At 39.2% G+C, this 21,591-nt stretch overlaps 1 protein-coding gene across 1 annotated transcript in view; it reads right to left on the reverse strand.

Moving 5' to 3' along the window:
* Nucleotides 1–21,591, reverse strand: part of Pkhd1 (PKHD1 ciliary IPT domain containing fibrocystin/polyductin) — a 463,409-nt gene that overhangs the window by 286,862 nt on the left and 154,956 nt on the right. Inside the window, exon 36 of the mRNA XM_052192751.1 lies at nucleotides 9,713–9,925. Coding sequence (XP_052048711.1) covers nucleotides 9,713–9,925 — 213 coding nt within the window. The remainder of the gene's footprint in view (nucleotides 1–9,712; nucleotides 9,926–21,591) is intronic.

Here is a 21,591-nt window from a genome sequence, read left to right on the forward strand (position 1 = left end):
GCTGGAATTTGAACCCATTAAGTCTTGTAGAGTTCAAACATGACCACTGAAGATGTCTAACTACTCAATGTCTTCTCATGGTCAAGCTCACTGCAGGACCAAGAAAAGTATTCTGCCATATATTAGAGGAAAAAGCTGGCTATCCTCCTGGATTGCATATCTAAAGCCATTTGTAAAAAGTGCAGTAACGGTTGGTGACTATAATGTTAAACTTTACATTTTAATTGTTAGACTACAGAGTACCCAAACATCGACCAAATATTATTCTAGGTGTGTCTGTGAAGGTAATTTTTAGGATAGTTTAAAACTGAAACTCAGCAATTCAACATAATGAATTATCTTGAATTCAGTCTTAGGATGGTGTCTCAGAGTCTGGTGCTCTAGGCTGACATCTTTTCAACTGTGATGTATACTACCAGGTCTCCTGATTCTCATGCTCTTGAACTCAAATTAGGAATTACACACATAGCTTCTTCTTGCTCTCCAGCTTGCTGATGGCCACCATGTCCCTTTGCAATCTCTGTGATGAAATGACTCAGTTTCCAAGAAAATTGATTAACACAGTGAATTATTTTTTTCTTGTTACCATATTTTATTATACAAACAACACAATTTTGAAATACAATGTGATCCAATGCGCTTGTTGTTTATCATTGTACCTGTGCACTGCTTTCTTCTGAGCATGCTCCCAGAAGTGGAATTTCTAGATCCTAGAAATATATGCATTTAAACTTAGTAGATAATAAGCATTAATTTTCCAGAAAATTCATACTATAGATTCCACACTATGGGATAGTTACATACTCTTAAGATTTTGTCAATACTTTACGTTCTTAGTGATTACAAATTTTGATCTTTCAAAAATGTGTGTATTGATGACATTATTGGAGTCAATTTTAATTTTTCCAAGGACTACTGAGATCACATATTTTTTCACATTTGTTGCCAGTTTGGATGCCCTCTATTCAGAAGTGCCCACTTAAATATTTTATGTAATTTCCCACTCTTTGTTTCCCATTCTTCCAGACAGACGGCCAAGCTTATCTGCCATACTTTTTACATGGATTGATAACAATGACAATTTAAAGGACAATATTCAGTGGAAACTTACCACAACCAAAGCAAACAATGAAAAATTAATGACTGATGTTGTAAAAAGAATAAATTTAAAAATTCAGGGAAGGCACAAGTGCTTGTTTTACTACTTTAGTATATCAATAAACAGTCAGAATGAAGTAGCTCACAGATATAGAAATAGATAGATAGACAAATAGACAAACAGACAGACAGAAATAGATAGAGATATAATTTAAGAACTACCTTCCCAGTTTGCCTTCCCTGGAGACCGAATATTATCCTACCTTACTGATATTTTTAACATAACAATAGTTCAGCTTGTTGTATAAGATAAGGATCTCTTTGTCATTAGCTGAGTGATAGTCATGGATATTCTCCCCTTTTCCATCCCTCAATTACACAAAAGTATAATACTGCCATAGACTAGGAAATTCTTGGCACAGTCCCAAGTAAAGAAACATTCATGAGACTAAATAAAGTATTCTTTTTCTATGCTTTCACTCTTACAAGGACATGGAGGGGACCAGCAAGTAGTTTCCTAGAATCTTCCTTCCAAAACAGAAAGACACCCAGACAAGCATTTCCCTAAGCCCAAGGGTAGGCTTCCTCTATTCCATTCTTGGCTGGACTGGCCTGTAAGCTGTGATGTTTCCAACTTAGCACACAACCTTAAAGGTAAGGAAGAAAAGAAACTCCTTGTGTCCTCCTCACAGCTTAGATACAAGCAATTAAGAACATGGCGCTTCATTGCTCTATGACAATTCTTGGATTAGAACCAAATCTTTTTTAAAATTATTTTGCATTTTGTTTTATTTTTAATAATTGTTTAATACAGTTTACTTGGCTTATCTCTTTTCACCATAACTTCTACGTCATATTTAAAACTCAAGAATGAATCATGATAAACGAGAGTAATTACTGAACAATGTTTGCATAGTAAAAGTAAGTTCATCTAAATTAGTATGCTGACATGCAATGCACTTTTTATATTATTAAATGCTTTGACAGAGAAGAAATTCCCTTGAATTCTCACCAATATAGCTACCTAAACAGGACCTAAGTATGGAACAACAAAAACAAACCTGTTAACCTGGAAGGGGAAAATCTCATGGGTCCCTACCTATGACAACTGAAATGCTAAGAGTGGGAGAAATAGTCTTTTCCAGGGAAGAACACACCAATGGGGTAAAACAATACCAAGTGCTCAGCCCTTGAAAACATAGCAACTGAGCTGGTCTACTTCTATATTTAGATCTCTGCACTTACAACATTTTTTTTTAAAAAGAGGCCAGAAATTGTAGAAAGAGTAAGGAAGGGGTATATAGGAGGAGTCCAAGGGCAGAAAGGAAAGGACAAAATTATATAATTACATCTTAATTTAAAATGTATATAATTATAATCAAATCTTAATGCTCAGGACTGATTGGTGCTTTGTCGGCATTTACCTCATATGTAAATATTTACACAGAAGAATGGCAAGTCAGGTCAAGACTCCAGTGCTCTGAAACCTTCTCCCTAAAATTATTGAAAAATCAACTTCTTCCTTTTACTGTCTTTAAAAAAAAAATCTCTTAAACATGACTTCAGTGTATACTTCAATTCTAAGTCTAAATTCCCTTTTCTTTGTGTTGAGGGTTTTTGGGTTTTCCTAGTAGATTTGATGATAGGTTTTCCTAGCTAAATTAAACATGTTTTCAATATATTAATATAAAGACCCTAGCTAAATCTTTTTGGCAGTTCAAAATTAGTAAAAAAAAAAAATACTTCAAAAGTAAAAAGAAATTTCAAAACTTAAAAAGTGGTCAAGGTATTTTATCATCTTCAAGCTGCACATTGTCTTCAATAGTAGAAAAGACAGCTCTGATTTTGAGAAAACCCTTCTTCAATCTCAGGCCATGTAGCTCTGGAAGACTCTCCATCACATTGCTCCAACAAGGATCCACTGGAGAAGTAAGAGTAGTAACCCTTACTTTGTCACTGACAGTAATCCAAGCAGTCCATGACACAAATGCAGCCAAAGTTATTCTAATCCTTCTACTCAAGCTTCCTGATAAGTTACTCATGAAACAACTTATCAAAGTCCACTTTCAATGGATATGAGTGTTGGCCGTACTCTTGGCAACAAGAGATTTATCATGAACAGAAACAATAGCAAAGACAATGAGAGACACCTGTACATATTACTGATAGAGACAATGGAATAAATAAGACAACTAAGAAAAATAAGCCCTATGCAATATATTTATTAGGCAAGGTTAAGAACCAAGGGTGGGCGACACAGTGATGTGCAATGGTAATGATAGGAAAATGAGGATTTGCTCAAGAGTTGAAGAGCCATTAGGAAACGAATGAATTATGATAAACCAGAATAGTTAGTAAACAATGTTTGTGTAGGAAGAGCAAATTCAGCTAATTTGTATGATGATATGCAATAAACTTTTTATGTTATTAGATGCTTTGTCAGAGAAGCCATTCTCATGAATTCTGTCCAATATAACTATATTTTCTTCTGTCTTCCCCATTGGGACCCCCACTTCTGCCTCTGTGGGGGTAGGGTATGACTGAAAATGAAGCCAGTTTAGGGAAAAGCCCAACCCAGAACTGAAGAGAAGCAGCCTTAATGACAGCATTAGGAGCACCTGGACGCAGCTGTGTTTCAAGTTTTCTCGGTTAGATGAGGGAGTAAATGCCCTTATTTTTTGTTTGAATTGGGATTTCTGTCACTTCCTACTGGAAAAGACGTGACTAATGCCAACACTTTCAAGTATATATAGAAACCTGAAGTGCCTTACAATGTGTTTCTAAGTGGGGTTCCTGCTGTACTTGGGTTATTGAAAAGCTCACTCTAGTTTCCAATTAGCAATATACATTTACACACAAATGCTTAAAATCAAAAGACCTTAAAAAAACATGTTTACTTAAACAAGTTCCTTCAGTTTGATCTCTACTATCCAATTAGGGAAGCCTTTCGTATGCATTGGCCCAAGGCTACTCTCATCTACTCAAGAAACTACAGAAAGTGTGTTTTGCCACTGTACACAATATAGTTGTATGTGAGGGGCCTTTTAAAAGCATTATTAGACAGAGCAATGAGAAATTTGTGTCTTATTTTTGCTAGTGATATTGATTGTGTTTTCAAAGTCATATGACCAAGAATGCAGTATCTATCTACCCTGAAAGGAGATTAATCATTTACCCAGTTTCCCAGGCTAGGTAGGACTTAAAGTACATTCACTACTTTAACTGAGTAACCACAGTCTGTCACAGCATTCCAGAGACAGAACTAGGGTTGGCAGGCTTGAGTGGAAGCCTTTCACTGGCCCCTTAATAGAGCTTTTAATCCTAATTTTTACAGTGACACTAATTTTCTCTTTCAAATGAAACATTACTTTAACCAGGTGGTAGAGACAAAGGCCCCGAATTGATTCACTGAACGGCTTAAGTTTTTTGTTACTTGACCTCAAATGTCCCCCTGTTTATGGAGCCCCTGGGGGCGCTCTTAGGAAATGTGGAGTTTGCGCAGCACTGTATGAAAATCAGTGACCAGCAACGTGCAACTAAAGTATGGATTTCTAGAAGCACTATAAGAAACACAAGCCACTCGCATATGTGAAATGTTCCTTCCATTTTTATCCTTTTCTCCTGTAGTATTACACTCAGAACACTTACACTAGTACTTTCTTCAGCTATGTCCCATAGAGCAGTTTTCTGAGAAATTTCCATATTTAACACCTCTGCCTTGTAATTCCTTGAGAAGGACAAAGGCAGAAGTCCACTGAAGGCCATAAAACTAGTTTTCTTGTAAGAAACTGTCAGCCAAATTTCTCAGGGAGGAGGCCAAAATGAAATGAGAGACATTGATAAATTTCCCCGCTGAACAATCAATAAAACCCTCTCCAGCCTGCTCAGCCCCCCACTGCGGAGGCAAGAGCCATTATTACATTGTCAAAAATTCAAGCTGCCCAGGCTGACACGACCTCTTTGGAAAGTGACAAGTGATTGGCACTCAGCTTGGGTGGCAGAATGAGACTGGCAGATGCGAAGGCAAGAGTGTGGCCATGGCAGAAAGCCAGTGCGAATTTTCTTTACTGACTCCAAAAGGCTCAAGCCGCAGACTTCCAGCCCTGGACCCCCAGGTCATATTAACTTATTGCTGTGGACACATAATAGTTACTAAACCGTCAACACTACTCCATGGAAAACATGCCGTGTCTTGATTCATTCCCAAATACACCAAAGAAAGACTGTGTGTGTGTGTGTGTGTGTGTGTGTGTGTGTGGGTGTGTGTGTGTGTATGTGTATGGGTATGTGAGTGTTAGTGTGTCCTGCATTAAGGCAAAGCCAATAAATGTGCTTCCAACACCAGCTCTCTGGTGACAGATGAGCCGTAAAGCCCGTTTGCCTAGCAGTTTTAATCTATAATAAAAATCAGCTAGAGCAGAAGGGTTACAAAGGGCAGTGGTGAAGAATGAGCTGGAAAGGAGGCAGTGGGGAGTGGGATATGACTGACACGCTGACCCAGTTGTATGATTTCTATCTGACCCATGCCGGAGTTAAATTAGCATCCATCAATCCCCTCACTCTTAGACGCTAGGAATCAAGTCTGCAAAGGAACCTGGTTGCTGAACAGTGTCTACCTCCTGGCTCTGCAGGAGCCATGCAATTGTTTTCTGAGAAGATGGCATGGTGACCACACCCAGGAGTGGTGGTTGTCCTGTGCCAGGAAGCAGCTGTACCTGTAAGAGATTAAAATCTAAAGGTGTCCACCAGGTGGTAGGAACAGAACAGAAGGTGCCTCGGAATGCGGTTGCCTCATGAGTTCGAAAGCTAGATCCTCTCTGACTGATAAAAAGATATATTCATTAGTAAATGAGAGTGGTAGCCAGAGCAGGCTGTGGGCCACATTTTCAATTCAAAATCATAGTTCCTTCAAAATGTCCTAACTCCTGAAAGAAAATAAAAGCCACTCAGCACTCCACCCACTACAGTTATGGTAAAAGAAGATAAACAGAATACAAGCAAAACAATAAAAATGAACTGTGTAGGACTAAACCACCTTGTAAGTAAATTGTAGGTTTACTGGTTTTATAGAAATTAACTTGTTCAAAATCCTAATTGAAAACCAACAGACAGATGTCGATTTCTGAGTACACACTATTCAATGTATCAGTGAATCACCTAGTTCAGTCACTGATTCAAAATCAATCCACAGGAAGTTCCCTCTTACATGCACAATCCCCCTCAACCCCGTGACCACTGAATCAGGCTTTGAGGATGACATTCAGAAATGTAGATTTATAAGTACTCCCTGGATTAATCCTTTGAGATTCAGCAAGGCTGGTGGATCTCATCGCTACATCTTTCCTGGAATAGTAAGTGGATAGACCTTGTTAGGGACACTGCGTAGAAGGCAGTGAGTGAAGATGCTCGCACTTTGGAATATTTTTAGTTTTTTCTAATGCCCAATGTCACCAGGCCCACCTTTGCCTTGGGGGAAAAAATAGGCCAGTGAAATTGTATAATGAATTTAACCAGAATACACCACTGTGCCCAGAGGAGCATCGACTCCAGACCTCAGGTAGCAAGAAAAGAGTAGAGAGGGGATTGATAATGGACACTCTAGACTGTGACGCTCTAGCAGATAGGTAAGGAAACACTTCTTTTTTTCACTCAGCTGGGCAAGCTTTTTTTCCATGGACTATTTATTCCAGGTGAACACGATATAGAATTTCCATATCCTTTAGGGCATAGATTGTTGGGTTTGTGTGTGTGTTTGTGTGTGTGTGTGTGTGTGTGTGTGTGTGTGTGTGTGTTCTATGTTCCATGTTCTGGCTCTGTAGTTTGAGTGAGAACCTGGTTGTATTTTGTAGGAAGGTCTTTTGGGACATGTAAAATGTTAACAACAGGTCTGAAAATACAAGAGGGATGAGAGTAAAGGCATAAAGGAGAAGAAGCACAAAAAAGACAAGGAAATAAAAAGGAAAAGAGGAAAAGAACACATAGAAACACTAAAACACTTTCCTTTCATTTCCAAGTCTAAAATGTATTAATAGTGCTATTTAGTTGGCTTTAATTGTATGATATTGAACATAGTCAGTGCCACTATGGATTTTCTTTAGCTTGACTTTTGCTTACTTATAAAATCTTCTGAGTCCATAAAGTATTTAAAACACAGGTACATAGGGTATATTTATGAATATGTTCACATTCATTCATACTTGAACATGCATGTTCAAATCAAAGAGGGAAAATAAATGGAACAAGTCTTCATTGTCCTCACTTGAATTCCGTCTTTAGAGGAGTGAATCCATGAGCACTGCGGGTGACCTAAGCCAGCAGACTAAACACTTGGAGTCCACAGCTAACGTGGGAAAAAGCAGAAGATGGAGCCTAGGTGACAGATCCACAAAGACAGGAGGAAAAGGATAAAAATCAGTAGGACTGGAATTCTGAGTTCCAAGTCAGATAAGTTACTGGTATTTAGCATTATAAATTTTGATACTTGGTTTCTAGAATGCTCACTGTCCCAGTGTCAGTAGTGCTTAAGAGAAGCTTTGGCTTCCTCTTAGAATGAGATAAAAAAGAATCTAGGGAGTATTTTTTGTAGACAATGATTATTACACAGTTTTTAACAAAACCTAGACAGAGAAAATACCAGAGTCTTCAGTATAGCCACCAACTCATATCTAAAACAATTTTTCTATTACAAGTAGGGTTCCACTTTGTCATGCCAATATGAAAATGCCGATGTTGATGACATTGGCCTCCTAAGACCAGTCCCCTAGTCTGGGTCTACAATATAGGGTGGTTTCATTCTGTTTAGTTTTATTTGGGGATGCTGGAATTGGAGGTCTTACCCATGTTATGCAGATGCTGGACCACTGAGCCTCCCAGTCTTGGAGCACACACTTTTAGTCTGTATTTGACTAAAGCTAGATAACCAATGTATGTAATCATCTGCTGAAACACTCAATTAATTCTTATGTTTTCCAGTTGATAACAATATTCTACACACTTAGTAATTGCTTATATTTTAAAGGGGAAAAAAGCAATCAATTTGCAAAGTAGAATTAGGTGATCAGAAAGCCAAAAAGCTTCAAGCGGAAATACTTTGCTGCCTAATCCCTGTTTTCTCCTAGGAAGCCATGAACACCAGGCCCATCTGCCAGGAGATCTTAAGTGCAACTGTTAATTGAACTCTGCACAGGTTCTGATGAGGGAAAGAATAAAAAAAAATGGAATTGTCTTTACTTGGCTTGTGATGCTAGAATATTAATTGTTGGGAAATATAGGTATCCTCTAAATAATTTTCAGTCATTTTTCACTGAGTGGAGTAATGATTATAAATGCCAATCGCAATGGCTTGCTTCAGTTAAGGTTCACTTTTCACTGACATATACAGTGTAGGCATCAACTCAAACCCATGTTTTCAGCATACAGACTCCCAATCTGAAAGAATTGCCCTCTGAGAGGCTCTGCCAGCACCTTACTAATACAGATACAGATACTCACAGTCAGCCATTGGACTGAGCCGGGAGACCCTAGTGGAAGCGTTAGGGGAAGGCCTGAATGATCTGAAGGGGATTGCAACCCCATGGGGAGAACAACAATATAAATGAACCGGACCCCCAGAGCCCGATGGACTAAACCACCAACCAAGGAGTACACATGGAGGAAACCAAGCTCCAGACTCATATGTAACAGAGGGTGACCTTATCTGGCATCACTGGGAGGGGAGGCCCCTGGTTCTGTGGAGAATTGATATCCCAATGTAGGGAGATGCCAGAGGGGTGAGGTGGGAGTGGGGGGGAGCACCCTCTTAGAGGCAAAGGGGAGGGAGGATTGGATGAGAGCTTTGCAGAGATAAGACCAGGAAGGGGGGCAACATTTGAAATGTAAATAAATCAAATAGCCAATAAAAAGAAAAGAATTGCCCCTACATAGGACAGGGTATTCTTAAGTGGAAGTCAAGTGCCAAATGGATAAAGAATCACAATAGCTTTTAAAACTTCTACTTTCCCATGAAGTACATTATTTCTGCTCACATTCAACAAACCAGTGATGTCTATGGCTGAGCTCACCCTTAGTGGGACAGGGAATATGGTTCACATTCAGGGAAGCATTGAAAGCATTCTGATGGTGAGCAAGGATATCCAGTCCCTTTACAGGAGTCATAGTACAGTCTCCCACCAATAATAAGAATTAGATGTGGGCTGGGGAGATGGCTTATGAGTTAAGAGCACTGGCTGCTCTTCCAAAGGACCTGGGTTCAATTCCTAGCATCCACAAGGCAATTTACAACTGTCTGTAATTCCAATTGCAGGAGATCCAACACAAAGACAACATAGGCAACAACACAAATACAGGCAAAACACTAATGTGCATAAAATAAAAATAAATCATGTTTTAAAAATCAAAAAGTAATAATTAGATGTGTAATACTTTTTTAATGTGTTAAAGAATGATTGATCTACTGTCTCAGAAACATTTTCAGTGATTTACCAGTGGTCAGTGGTCATTGCCCACATACTTGCTAGAAATAGACCCAGTTCAGGGTGTGTGTGTGTGTGTGTGTGTGTGAGAGAGAGAGAGAGAGAGAGAGAGAGAGAGAGAGAGAGAGGAGTTGTCTACTTACCATGCAGGGAAAGAGTTCCATTCCTCACAGCCAGGAACTTGACTCCATAAGGAAAGACGGGAATGGAGTGGGCACTTCCATAGAGTTTGATCTGAGCTTTGCCTTGGAAAGGCTTATGCTCAGATCCAATCCGGAGCTCTCCTCCATCTGTAATAAGGATGGAGTGGGCTCTGAGCTCAATGGGTCCTGGCTCCATGAAAATCAGCTTGCCACCTGACAAACAAAAATACAAGCTGTCAGTCCATTTTGACAAATCCAATGTGATGAAATTGCTTTTGTGTATGTGCTTCTTGTGGAAGTTGGACTTAATATATAGTGAATTCTGTTCTAGAAGCACTGTAAACTAGCTTAGACACCTGGGGATGGGAACATATCTTTAAGGCAGTTTTCACAAGATATTACTATTTGTTGAAGCTTTGATAATGAAACGTTTTGTGCAATAATCCAAATGTCTAGCAATTTAGAGTTGTCTAAGTAAACAGTGAGGAAGTCCTGAACTTTACCAGTTGCAACAGATTAAACTTGGTCAGGAAACTAGGCATATGAAGAAGCAGATACACAAGAGATAAAGACAGAAGAAAATGTGATAAAAGCAAGAGCATTTCCATCCAAGGACGCAGTGGACTGTCATCATGGGTTTTGTGGAAGGCTAGCTAGCCAGGATCCTCCACGCTTGCATTCCCCAGAAACCTTGCTATAGGAGCGTTTCCTCACTGAGTGGAAATGACCAGTCTATCAACTAAGACTTCTAGTCATCCAGAACTCTTGGTCTCAGACTAGAGTTTTGAGAGGAATGTAGAACAAAGGGGGAAGAGGAAGGGAAACTCCTGAGATGTCATTCATTCCAGGGGTAGCATTTTAAAAATCCCAAAGATGGTTCCTCCTCCTCAGCCTTCAGCCTTTGCCCCAAACGCCTTGATTTGGATTTGTTTCTGACTTGCACTGATTAGGAAGCTATGCAAAACCTTCCTAAAAATTTGCTTTCTAGAGAAAAAGTAACTAATTTAACATCAGTCTCTTCAGATATATCAATCTTGGTAACATGAAAATAAATCTAAAGTAAAATTATTGTGAGAATAAGTAATTAAATCCTTTTAAGGAAACTGTTTTCTTCTTGATACATAATTGCTGTTTGTTTCATATAATGTACTGTTATAATCAGGATCATTAATAACTTTATGATAAGTATATGTAGTATCTAAGATAAACACCTAACTAGAACAAGTGTCCTCCTTGGTGTAAACATACTGCAAAAATACTAAACAATGCTCTTCTCTACAGTATAGTGGTCAGAGCTGTAACTCTATATTGCTGTTTTCTTTGTTCTTGTTTATAACTTTTTTCTGCTTTATAAAATATTTTTATTAATTCCTTGATAATTTCATATACACATATAAAATATTTTCACCCTTGTTCCTCCCTTTAGTTCCTCCCAAGATCCACTACACACTTACCTGCCCTCTCTCCTAAATGTATGTCTTTATTTTTTCATAACTGAGTTAAATTCATACTGACCAAATATTCCTAGCTGTGGGGCTAATCACTGGAATGCAGTTGACCTACTGGGGTCATCCCACTAAAGAAAAGTGACTGCCCTCCTCCAGTAGCCATCAGCACACAGTTGTTTCTCAGATAGGAGTAGGTGCTTACAGGCTGCTTCCACAGCCATGCCATAGAATGATCTCTGTCTTGATCTTGTACAGGTCTTCTGCAGGCATCCACAGCGGCAGTGATCTCAGGAGTGCCATGGTCCTGTCATTCCCAGAAAACACTGTTTTGGCAAGTGTTCCCCAACCACTAAATGTCCCCTCTTTCAAACTCTGTGATAGTTCCCCACCTCACACAAAATATATTTCATAGTCTTTATATTAGGCTAAGAACAACCCCATCATAGTTTGCTGGCAATCTCCAATGCTTCTCCAAAGTCATCTTACAAAATTTAACCTACGTTTGTTCTGCTAGGGGTTTGAAAAGGGCTTGCCAACTCATGAATGAGTTCATTCCAAATAGCCCTGGTTAATGGAATTAAGAAGATAGAGATTTAAGCCAACCATTGTGTTTGGAGGTGGAGACTTTTGGAAGTGGTGAGATTAGGTCAGGGAATGAAGAGCCTTGATTGAATCCTGGTTGCTTTATAGGGGGAAGGAGACAGAGCGTGCCTACAGAGATGTACACAAATATTCCTACAGTAGAATAACGTACAAGCAGGGGAGGAATATTTGAAAAAGCATTTTCCATGCTATATGACCATATCAGCTGAAATAAATCTATTTTCATTGCAAAGTATCCTATCTCAAGTATTTCATTACACTAACAAAAGCTAGCTAATACATGTTTCAAGCATATTGACCTATCTGCTAGACTTTATGATCTAGTTTGGGGTTTGTGGTTTTTTGTTGATGATGTTTTTGTTTCTTTGTTCATTTTTTTTTTTTTTTGGTGCTGCAGATATCAATTCTAGGATATACATTCTAGGAAAGTACTCATTGCTAACCCTTGACTATAAGTTCTCAAATAAGCCCTATAACCATGATAAATTCTGCTCCTTTACTTACAAATTTATCTGGCTTATATGAAATAGCTTGCCTTAACCCTGCCCCCATTACATGCTTTTTCTTTGTAACATCTGAAAGGTGTATCACATATTTGCATATTTATTTTCTGATCTCTCTGTGTCAGAAGGTACTCTTCATGGGGCAATTACAAATTTTGTTCATTTTCAATATCTGGTGGCTAGTGCAGCCATTGAGAGGGGACTAGCACTTAGTATATAATTGATGAATAAATAAGTATAAAATGTTATAACATTTCAGAGAATTTGATTCAAATATAATCATATTTTCACTTCTATTTTCCCAGAAAATATAGTAATATATTTCTATATGAAAGGTGAGACAGTATTCCAAGACAGAGAAAGCTGTCAGAAATGTCTCCAGGGACAGATGCTACTTATACAAAGAAGATATTAGTGAGGGACTATACAGAGCAAAGGCTCTTTAACTAGCTGAACTTTGTCTTGAATTCAGTATACTAATTCATGTCTCAGAAGTGTTATTCCCCTAGAAACAACTGGAAATAGTTAATAATGAACAAAAGGAGAGAAGGAAAGACCCTAGATGTCTGGAGGTATTTTTGTTCACCTCCACTTTAATGCAGAGATAATGTTGAAGAATGATAATGATGTTCAAAAATAATATTTAAAAAGAATGCATTTGGATGTTCATTTGATAGCAATAATGATGTGAAGCCCAGGTTGTTCTGAGATCAACTGCTGTAGTGCAACTGGAATCTCTCTTCCGATAACACTGCAGAGATCATTTTAGGCTTTGATTACCCTTTGGGTTAGGTTTTATTGTTTTCTCCCACTTACTGTCTAACAAAAATGTACTATAACACTACATAAATACTCAAAAAGCAAAGGATTAAAAAGGGAGCAGATATTTATTAAATACTTACCATGGCCCAAATTTGTGGGGCATCTTATTTAAAATAACCTTCAAACATTACCTTGTGAAATAAACACCCCTTTCTCTGTGTCACATAGTAAAAAAAAAAAAAAAAAAAAAAAAAAAAAAAAAATGGGCTTAGAGAAACTTGTATTTATTAACTACACAAAAATTAGGGAAAGGCTAGAAGAAGCTGAGAAGGGTGACCCCACAAGAAGACCAGCAGTCTCAACTAACCTGGACCCCCGAGATCTCTCAGATACGGAGCCGCCAACCAGGCAGCATACAGTAGTTGGTATGGGGCCCCGACACATATACAGCAGAGGACTGCCTGGTCTGGCTTCAGTGAGAGAAGATGTGCCTAACCCTCCAGAGATGTGAGGCCCCTGGGAGTGGGGAGGCCTGTCAAAATGGGGACATCCTCTTGGAGACAAGGGAAGGAGGAATGGCATGTGGAACTGAGAGGGCAGACCAGGAGTTGGTAATGACTGGACTGTAAAAAATTAAAAGTAATAATAATAATAATAATAATAATAATAATAATAATAATTCCTCAGCATTAGAACCCAGGACCACTTCACAAAAGTCCAATGTTTTACCTATTTCCATAAACATTGCCTGGCAATCTCTTCATTAAGTGAGGTTGTTTTCATAGCTGCATTTGTGTGGAAACATGGTAACCTAAATATGTTTGCCTATGGCTTCCTTGTATAAGGCTTATCTTCATTCTGTTAATGGAGATATATCCTTCCAAAAGGATATATAACAGATTACGAAGATCAGTGGCTAAATGGATAAACTTAGGCTCTGTCCCTTGTACCATTAAGCAAATTTTAAACACACTGAAACAAATTGGTAGAAATTTTTGAAACCCTGTTGATGGTGAGGATGTAGTAAGGATGGTAATGAACGAAGAGCTCAGTCCAAAGAGAACGAGTACTCTGTGGTGGGAGTGCTGCTAAAACAGGATGAATTTATGACTATGAAGATCATAAACCCAGCTAAAAAGCGCCCCCGTGCTTTTTCTGTAGCAAAATACAGAAAGGTACAGAATGAAGGAAGTTTGCTGAGGAACTCAGTTCTTTGCATATAAAATAATCCCGTGGCACCCAAAGCAGAGAGAGAGCCTTGCTGTGGAAGGAACCGGAAGTGATGCTTCTCAAGGTCTGTGTAAAAGCCTTGGGATTTCCGTCCTCACAAAGTCAGCTTGAAATCAGTCCAGAGTGAGATGCTTTAGAAGATGGAGCCTTGACCATGGGAGAGAAGAAGGAGGCCGTTATTTCTCCACGTCGAGGAGTCTTACCACATTTGTTAAAACTAAAGTGAAGAGCAGGGCCGAAATCGGCCTTTCCATGAGACTCTAAAATTGCTTGTTATGACTTGCATAAGAGCCAACTGCATCTTCACAAGTGGCCTTGGGTAATTTTATAAAAGTCAATCAACCATCATTGCAGTTGCTCCCCCCCTCTAAAATACATAAACGAACACATCTTTTACATGCAATTACTCGTTTCCATCAAACGTCTCTTATTTCTCTGGAAAGGAAGTAAAAGAGACTTTTAGCAGCTAGCTAAGGTTTGAAGGAAAAAGAAAAGCAACATGAAAACAAACTTTTGGCTAGTTGTAAAATTAACCATCATCTGCAATGACCACAACATAATCTGTTGTGTTTTATAAAGAAAACAGATACATCGTTTAAAAGATAACTTCCTTACAAGAAAAGAAAATTTGTTTCATCTTTACTATATACCAATAATCTCTGGAAGAGCTCATTTTTCCTTGTCTTTAATTCTTTAATTCCTTTCTCTTGTAATTTCCACTCCCAACTGGGCCTTTGTCCCACTTCTCTACCATAACCATTTCTGGCAGGGTCATACATTTTATTCATATTGGTCTCAACCTTTGATGTACCCGGTAATTCACCCTCTCCTAGAATTCCTTCACTCCACCTCTCCACTACTGTAAGCCCCTAGTTTTCTTTCTTTCTTTCTTTCTTTCTTTCTTTCTTTCTTTCTTTCTTTCTTTCTTTCTTTCCTTCCTTCCTTCCTTATTTCCTTCTTTCTTTTCTTTCCTTCCTTCTCTCCTCTCCTTCCTCTTCCTTCTTTCTTTCTCTCTCTCTCTCTCTCTCTCTCTCTCTCTCTCTCTCTCTCTCTCAACAAAGTCTCATGTAGCTCTGGCTGTCCTGCAACAACTTACTATGTTTACCAGGCTGTCCTCAAGCTCACAGAGATCCACCTGATTCTTCCTCCCAAATAGCAAAAATGTACTGTAATACAACATACTTACTCAAAAAGTGGTATGTGGGTCCTGAACAACAGAGTGGAAGCTATCTGAAACGTTGTTTCCGGTATGTGGGATGTGTTCTACCAGCTGGCTGCCTTGTCTGGCCTCAGTGGGAGAAGAAGAGCCTAGCCTGCCAGAGACTTGATGTTCCAGGGTGGAGGAAATACCCAGGGGCCCCCAACCCACTCAGAGAAGAGGAGGAAGATGAGGGAGAGATGATGGGAGGAGTTGACTGGGAGGGGGGCAGTGCGCAGGATGTAAAGTACATAAGTAAAAAAATAAAATAAAATTTTAAGAAAAGGAGCAGATATTTATTAAATACTTACCATGGACCAAACTCATTGGACAATTTATTTAAAATTACCTTCAGGAGAGCTCTGGCTGTCCTTGAAATTACTGGGCTTAAAAGTATGCATCACTCCAACCTTTTCCCAGCTTCCTCCTACTTCCTAGGCAGCCATCCCACTGGTAGCTGATCTCTCTGATTATCCCAACCAATGACACTTCATGTGTCCAAGGACTCATCACTCCAGTGAATTTTCTTATCAGTGCATTACATCACCTTCACTACCTTCATATTATCTCAAGGGTAAAAAAAAAAAAATCAATGCATCTAGTCATTGATAGCTCCCAAACTTTTAGCTCCAATTCCAATTCTCACCCCTGAACGCAATTGATACCCCCAACCTCCTATTCAGTGTTCAATCATAATTTTCAATCCAACAGTTTAAAACCTAAACTCCTCCTATCAGAAATCTGATTAACCCTATCCAGTTGCTTAGTTTCACAACTCTAGACTCAACTTTCACTCAGACCCAAAAACCAGTCCCACAGGCAACTTTATACATCCTGTATTCAAGTTATTCTCATGGCCCAATTATGTCTTTCCACCTGAGAATACACCCCTAGGGTCTAAGTCATTTTTATCTCAGTTGTGCATTATAGAAAGAGCTTAACGTGGTTTGTCTGTTTTGTTTTGTTTTTTATGGAAACCTTGTTATCCATTTCTTTGCTTAAAATCCTGTAGTTATCCCCATTACTCTCAAAGACAAAGCCTACTACACCCTCCAGGGCTGGTCTCTGGCTCCATCTTCCTCTACTCCCTTCTTGACCTAATGCTCCTAATGCTCCTAATGATCAATGTTGAATTGATCATCTTGCCTGCTCCTCCCATCTGGTAGCATTTACCCTTAATATATGCAAAGTTCCCTAGACACCCTTCCTCAGTATGGGTTCCCTGTCCATCTCAACCCACTGCTGCATAGTGCTTATGGGAGTAAGAAATCTAATAGAAACATAATTCACCTGCTTATGTTTAGTTATTTTCCTTATAAAAGAAAACTCTGTAGGAGAAAGAGTTAAACCATATTCCTCCATAGGTATGGTCCCTGTGCCTTCAGCAGTGCCTGGGCTATGGGAAATAGTGAAGTATTGGTGAATAAATACAACTTTAATCTGTGGAAGTAGAATGAAGAGATAAGACGACAGAAAATGGGAGAAGGGACAATCAACTGTCTACATGCAAAGCCTAGCATAATAAAAATTAAATAGATTGGAATAATCAGCAGGTTGCAAATGTAGGGACTCTCAGGAAAATTTTTTAGAGTTCTTTATTTATTATGTATGCAGTGTTCTACATGCATGTATGCCTGCAAGTCAGAAGAGGGCACCAGATCTCATTATAGATGATTATGAACCAGGATGTGATTGCTGAGAATTGAACTCAGAACCTCTGGAAGAGCAGCCAGTAGAAAAAGTTTTAAAAGCTGTGAAAGGGGTAATGAGGTGTCAAATGCTTTGCGCCACTTTTAGGAGGATTAGGAGAGTAAAGATTTGGAGTGATGGTATCTTTGGTGAGGAGGTGAGTATTAGGGAGACAAGAAATGAACAATGAAGTCAAGATTCGGTATGCAAAGAGAGGCACAGAGAGACCAAGACTGATGCAAGACTCAAAAAAGGATCCAAGGTCCCCAATTACTTAGATCATCTGTCTACTCAAACCCTGAACTATCTGGACTGGAAGAAGCAAGTTGTGTGATTTATTTGCTCACAGCGACTAACCTTCATTTATATTTTTTCTTAAATAATTTAGCAGCATATGTATCTCAACTTTTCAACTGTTAAGCAGTCAAATAAGTAGTCAGGGGAACCTGCGGATTAGCACCCCTGGAGACTGACAGGGGACTGTATATTCAGGATGTACAGATCATACTCTGCCTTGATAAGGGGTACTAGCTGTGATGTGAGCAGCAGTGGGGTGCGAAGCTACACTCTGCTGCACTGTGCTGTTTGGAGGGTGGGAGCCATGAGGGGGGTGAGGAGAGGCAGAGGAGAGTAGATTTTGGGCAAGGCAGCCACAGCCTGAAGCCTGCATTGTGATGGGCTGCACACCACGCTATTTCCTTTGTTGGCAAGATCCAGATTAGACTTGTGCCTGATCCACTGAAGCAGAGCCTGGGAAGCCTTCGAGGTGGGCTTGTCCCCGGCCAGAGAGGCGGAAAATCAATTTGGCTGGCAAACGAGAGCCCCCAAGAGCTCATAATCCTATCTACTAGCAGCTCAGGAAAATAGAAGCCTGAGTCCTCACATATTCATGGAGGATGTGAGGCATAAATCAGGCTTTAAGGATCAGGGGCAAAGGGAATGGACTCTCTGGCTGGCTACTAATTAATCAAGCCCAGAACACCTAAACATAGCATCCTGGGATGAAGCCACTTACACACCAGCAAGCAAGCAAGGGCTACTGCTGCTCTTTCCCGTCTCTGTTTCCTTTCAATTAAAACAGATATCGGCTGAAAATTTTCCCCTTTAGCTGATGCAGCTTACACATCCCACCCCCACCCCGCTGCAGCCCCATTCTCCCTTTAATTAAAAAACATGCTTATTGCAATACTTGCCAGAATCGCTTTAACGGTATTTTAATTGTAATGTCTCTGCCTGATTAAAAAAAGAAAATATGAACTGAACGTGTTTGCAAAAGTGGTCTTGAAATGCAGGAAGAGAATTATACATGTCCTAGGAATGGATACCACATACCAATTCTTTCATTAGTCTTGTGTTGCAGTGACATGGACTACACAGAGGGGGGGGGGGGGGGGAAACACGTATCTAAAATAAAGTCATTGACTCACAGCCACAAAACAATAGCAGATGAAAGAAATGGTCTTTATCAGTTTAGATTCCCATGGCAGGATAAAGAACTTCTGCCAGCCTAAAACACTACGCTCAGGAGAAGCCCATTCAGTATGCCCACTACTCAGAGGCACTGCATTAGTAATGTTTCAGCCCTGACAACTTGATGGGGTTCGCTTCAGTGTTCTAGGCTCATTCAGAAACCTGATCATGCATCAGAGTTGCCTGAATGAATATCTTAAAACATAGATTAGGGGAGCGGGGATTCATTCTACACCTAAATGCTGTGGGCACCAGATACTGGGAACTGTAGGTGTTTCTTACGATTATGGGTAAGTTACGTGGTAGCTTTGGGTGTGCAGAATCTTGTCATGCTTGCTCTCATCTGAAGACGCTGAGAAATAAATACAAACTCGGAATTATAGACTAATTCCCTTTCTCATCTAATAAATAATCACTGTGATTCCCCAGTCTTTCTCTAAGGTATTTATTTCAAATGTAAAAACATAATAGTTTTTACCCATCTAGGACCTACAGTGCAGTTGAACTGCTGCAGGCAAATGAAAACATCCTAGTATAGTGAACTGGCCTGTTTTACACATAGCTGAGAAGGAAGGTTACAATGCACTTAAAGTTTTATTTGTTCTCCATGATATAAAACACATTAGGATAACCTTTCTGAATCAATTCTATACTAATTATAAGGATATCCATATGTGTGGAACTGCATGTAAATCTTTAAAGGAGCTGAAATGCAGACAGAAATAAGTGTGTGTTATCCGTGAAGCTACCATTAATCACTTCCTAACTAAATTCTTTCTGTTGGGAGTTACAGAAAACCATCATGTGCTTCATTCACAGTGCTTCTCATGTCTATGTGCTCAAAGCTCTTGATTACTCCATGGCTTCCTAATGTCACTGAAGTTCTCACAATGAAAATGTCTGCAAAAGGAAAGAAAGACAGAAACAAAATCTATCCATCCTCCCCCACCAAAAAAAAAAAAATAGAAAAACTCTGCCTCAAGATGACAGAAGCCTCCCTACCTGCCAATGTATTGCCTTCTTTCTTTTCCTTATCAATATTCCTTAAGAAACCACCCGATTCACATTTCAGTGGCTACATCTCTCTGAGCCAGATGGTCTTTCAATGACTTCCAACTAGAATTCTCTGATTTGGCTATAGCATTGCTCTATTAGAAATCAAGGATAAGTTATGTTGAATAGTAATTTTGAAACTATGAGAACCTCTCTTATTTTACAGACTGAAGCATTGTCCCAGTCCCAATTATTTACAAATATATCAGATTTTTCATTCTTTGACCATTGTGGAACATGATAAAGATCTAGGCTATAAGCTATGGCCCTGTGAATATTTCACAGTACATAAGAAACAGCAGAATAAAATGTTTGGTCTCATAGTTTCATCTGCCCAAGAATCCTGGTTATGTAAGGAGTCCAAACCTCCATCTCCCTTCCTATCTGGGATGAATAGGATCTAGGGATCATTAATCAACAAATGAGATAGAAAGGTAAGGAGAGGCCATGTCCTGAAGGACCCTGAAAGCCATATTCAGTTTGGATTTGAACTGAATTGGCTAATGGAAAGCCAATGAAGGGTTTTAAGTAAGGGAGTTTGAGACATTTATCTTTCATTACTGAAAATGCTGTGCTAGGAATGGACTGGCCCTTTTCAGTAGCATTTTTCATATTATAATATTCAAGTTGTCAAGACATAAACTGTAAATTGTTAAGAATCAATCTATCTGTCTGTCTGCCCATCTATTGAAAGCATGTCCTTTCTCACAGCCACGGATTATCTTTCATTTATGGCTAATCAAGTGTGTCTGGAAGTAAGTAATATAAGCCATTCCCTGGTTGGGAAAAAAATAACGGGCTTCAGAGGGAAGTGTCCCTCACATAAAAAAGTCTTTGTCTCTGATCTCCTGATATATAAATAGCAAATGAAATTGGTCACTGTCTGGATGAATCCAGTAACATGTGAGAGTACCAGGAAGGATGTTGGCTATAGAAAATTCGCAACTAACATTAATGTTCTTTTCAAGTGAGAAACTCAATTCTTAGTTCGCTCATTGAACAATTATTGGGACATCTAATTCCTTCCCAGAAGTCCACAGGTGCTTTCAGTCAGGCTCTTGCTATCCATGACCTAGATCTTTATAATCTTCCACAATGGTCAAAGAATGAAAAAAAAATCTGATGTCATGTTTGTAAATAATTGAGACTGCAAGGATGCTTCAGTGGGTAAAATTATCATGAGTATTTGAGGTCAAATTCCCAGAACCCACATTAAGCCAGACATGGAAGTGTCTGTCTGCAACCTGGTATTCTTATGATGAGATAAGAGACAGACAAGAGAATCTTAGAACCTTGTGGACCATTACTCGTCATATGCAGCATCAAACTATGAGGGACCTGTTTCAAACAAGATAGAAAGTAAGGATAGATACCTAGTATGCTCTGAAGCCACGTGCCTGCCCTTGTACACACAGGTAGAAAAAGCCAAGGACTGGAGATACCTCAGTTGATAAAATGCTTGCCTAACAAGTATGAGTATCTGGAGTGAATCTCTAGAACCCATATAAAAATACAATAGAACAAAACACCATGGTAAATTTAACAAACCCATCTTACAGAGACAGGGGAAGCAGATACAGGCAAATCTCTAAGGGCTGGTGAACTCTGACCCAGTAAGAGACCCTGTCTCAAAGAAAAACAACAAAATAAGAGTGTGCAAAGCCTAAGGAACAACACTCAACATTGACTTATACCCTTCACACACACAGACACAGACACACACACACAAAGAGAGAACACACAGACTCACACACACACACACACACACACACATACAGAGAGAGAGAGAGAGAGAGAGAGAGAGAGAGAGAGAACATAGAGACACATGATCTCCACACATACTCCAACACACATGCTCTGACACAAACAAAAATCAAGTTCTAGTTAGATCACAAATTCTGTCAATGGTTCACCTAGACTAAC

The sequence above is a fragment of the Apodemus sylvaticus genome, chromosome 9, assembly GCF_947179515.1.
Source record: "Apodemus sylvaticus chromosome 9, mApoSyl1.1, whole genome shotgun sequence".
NCBI lineage: Eukaryota > Metazoa > Chordata > Mammalia > Rodentia > Muridae > Apodemus > Apodemus sylvaticus.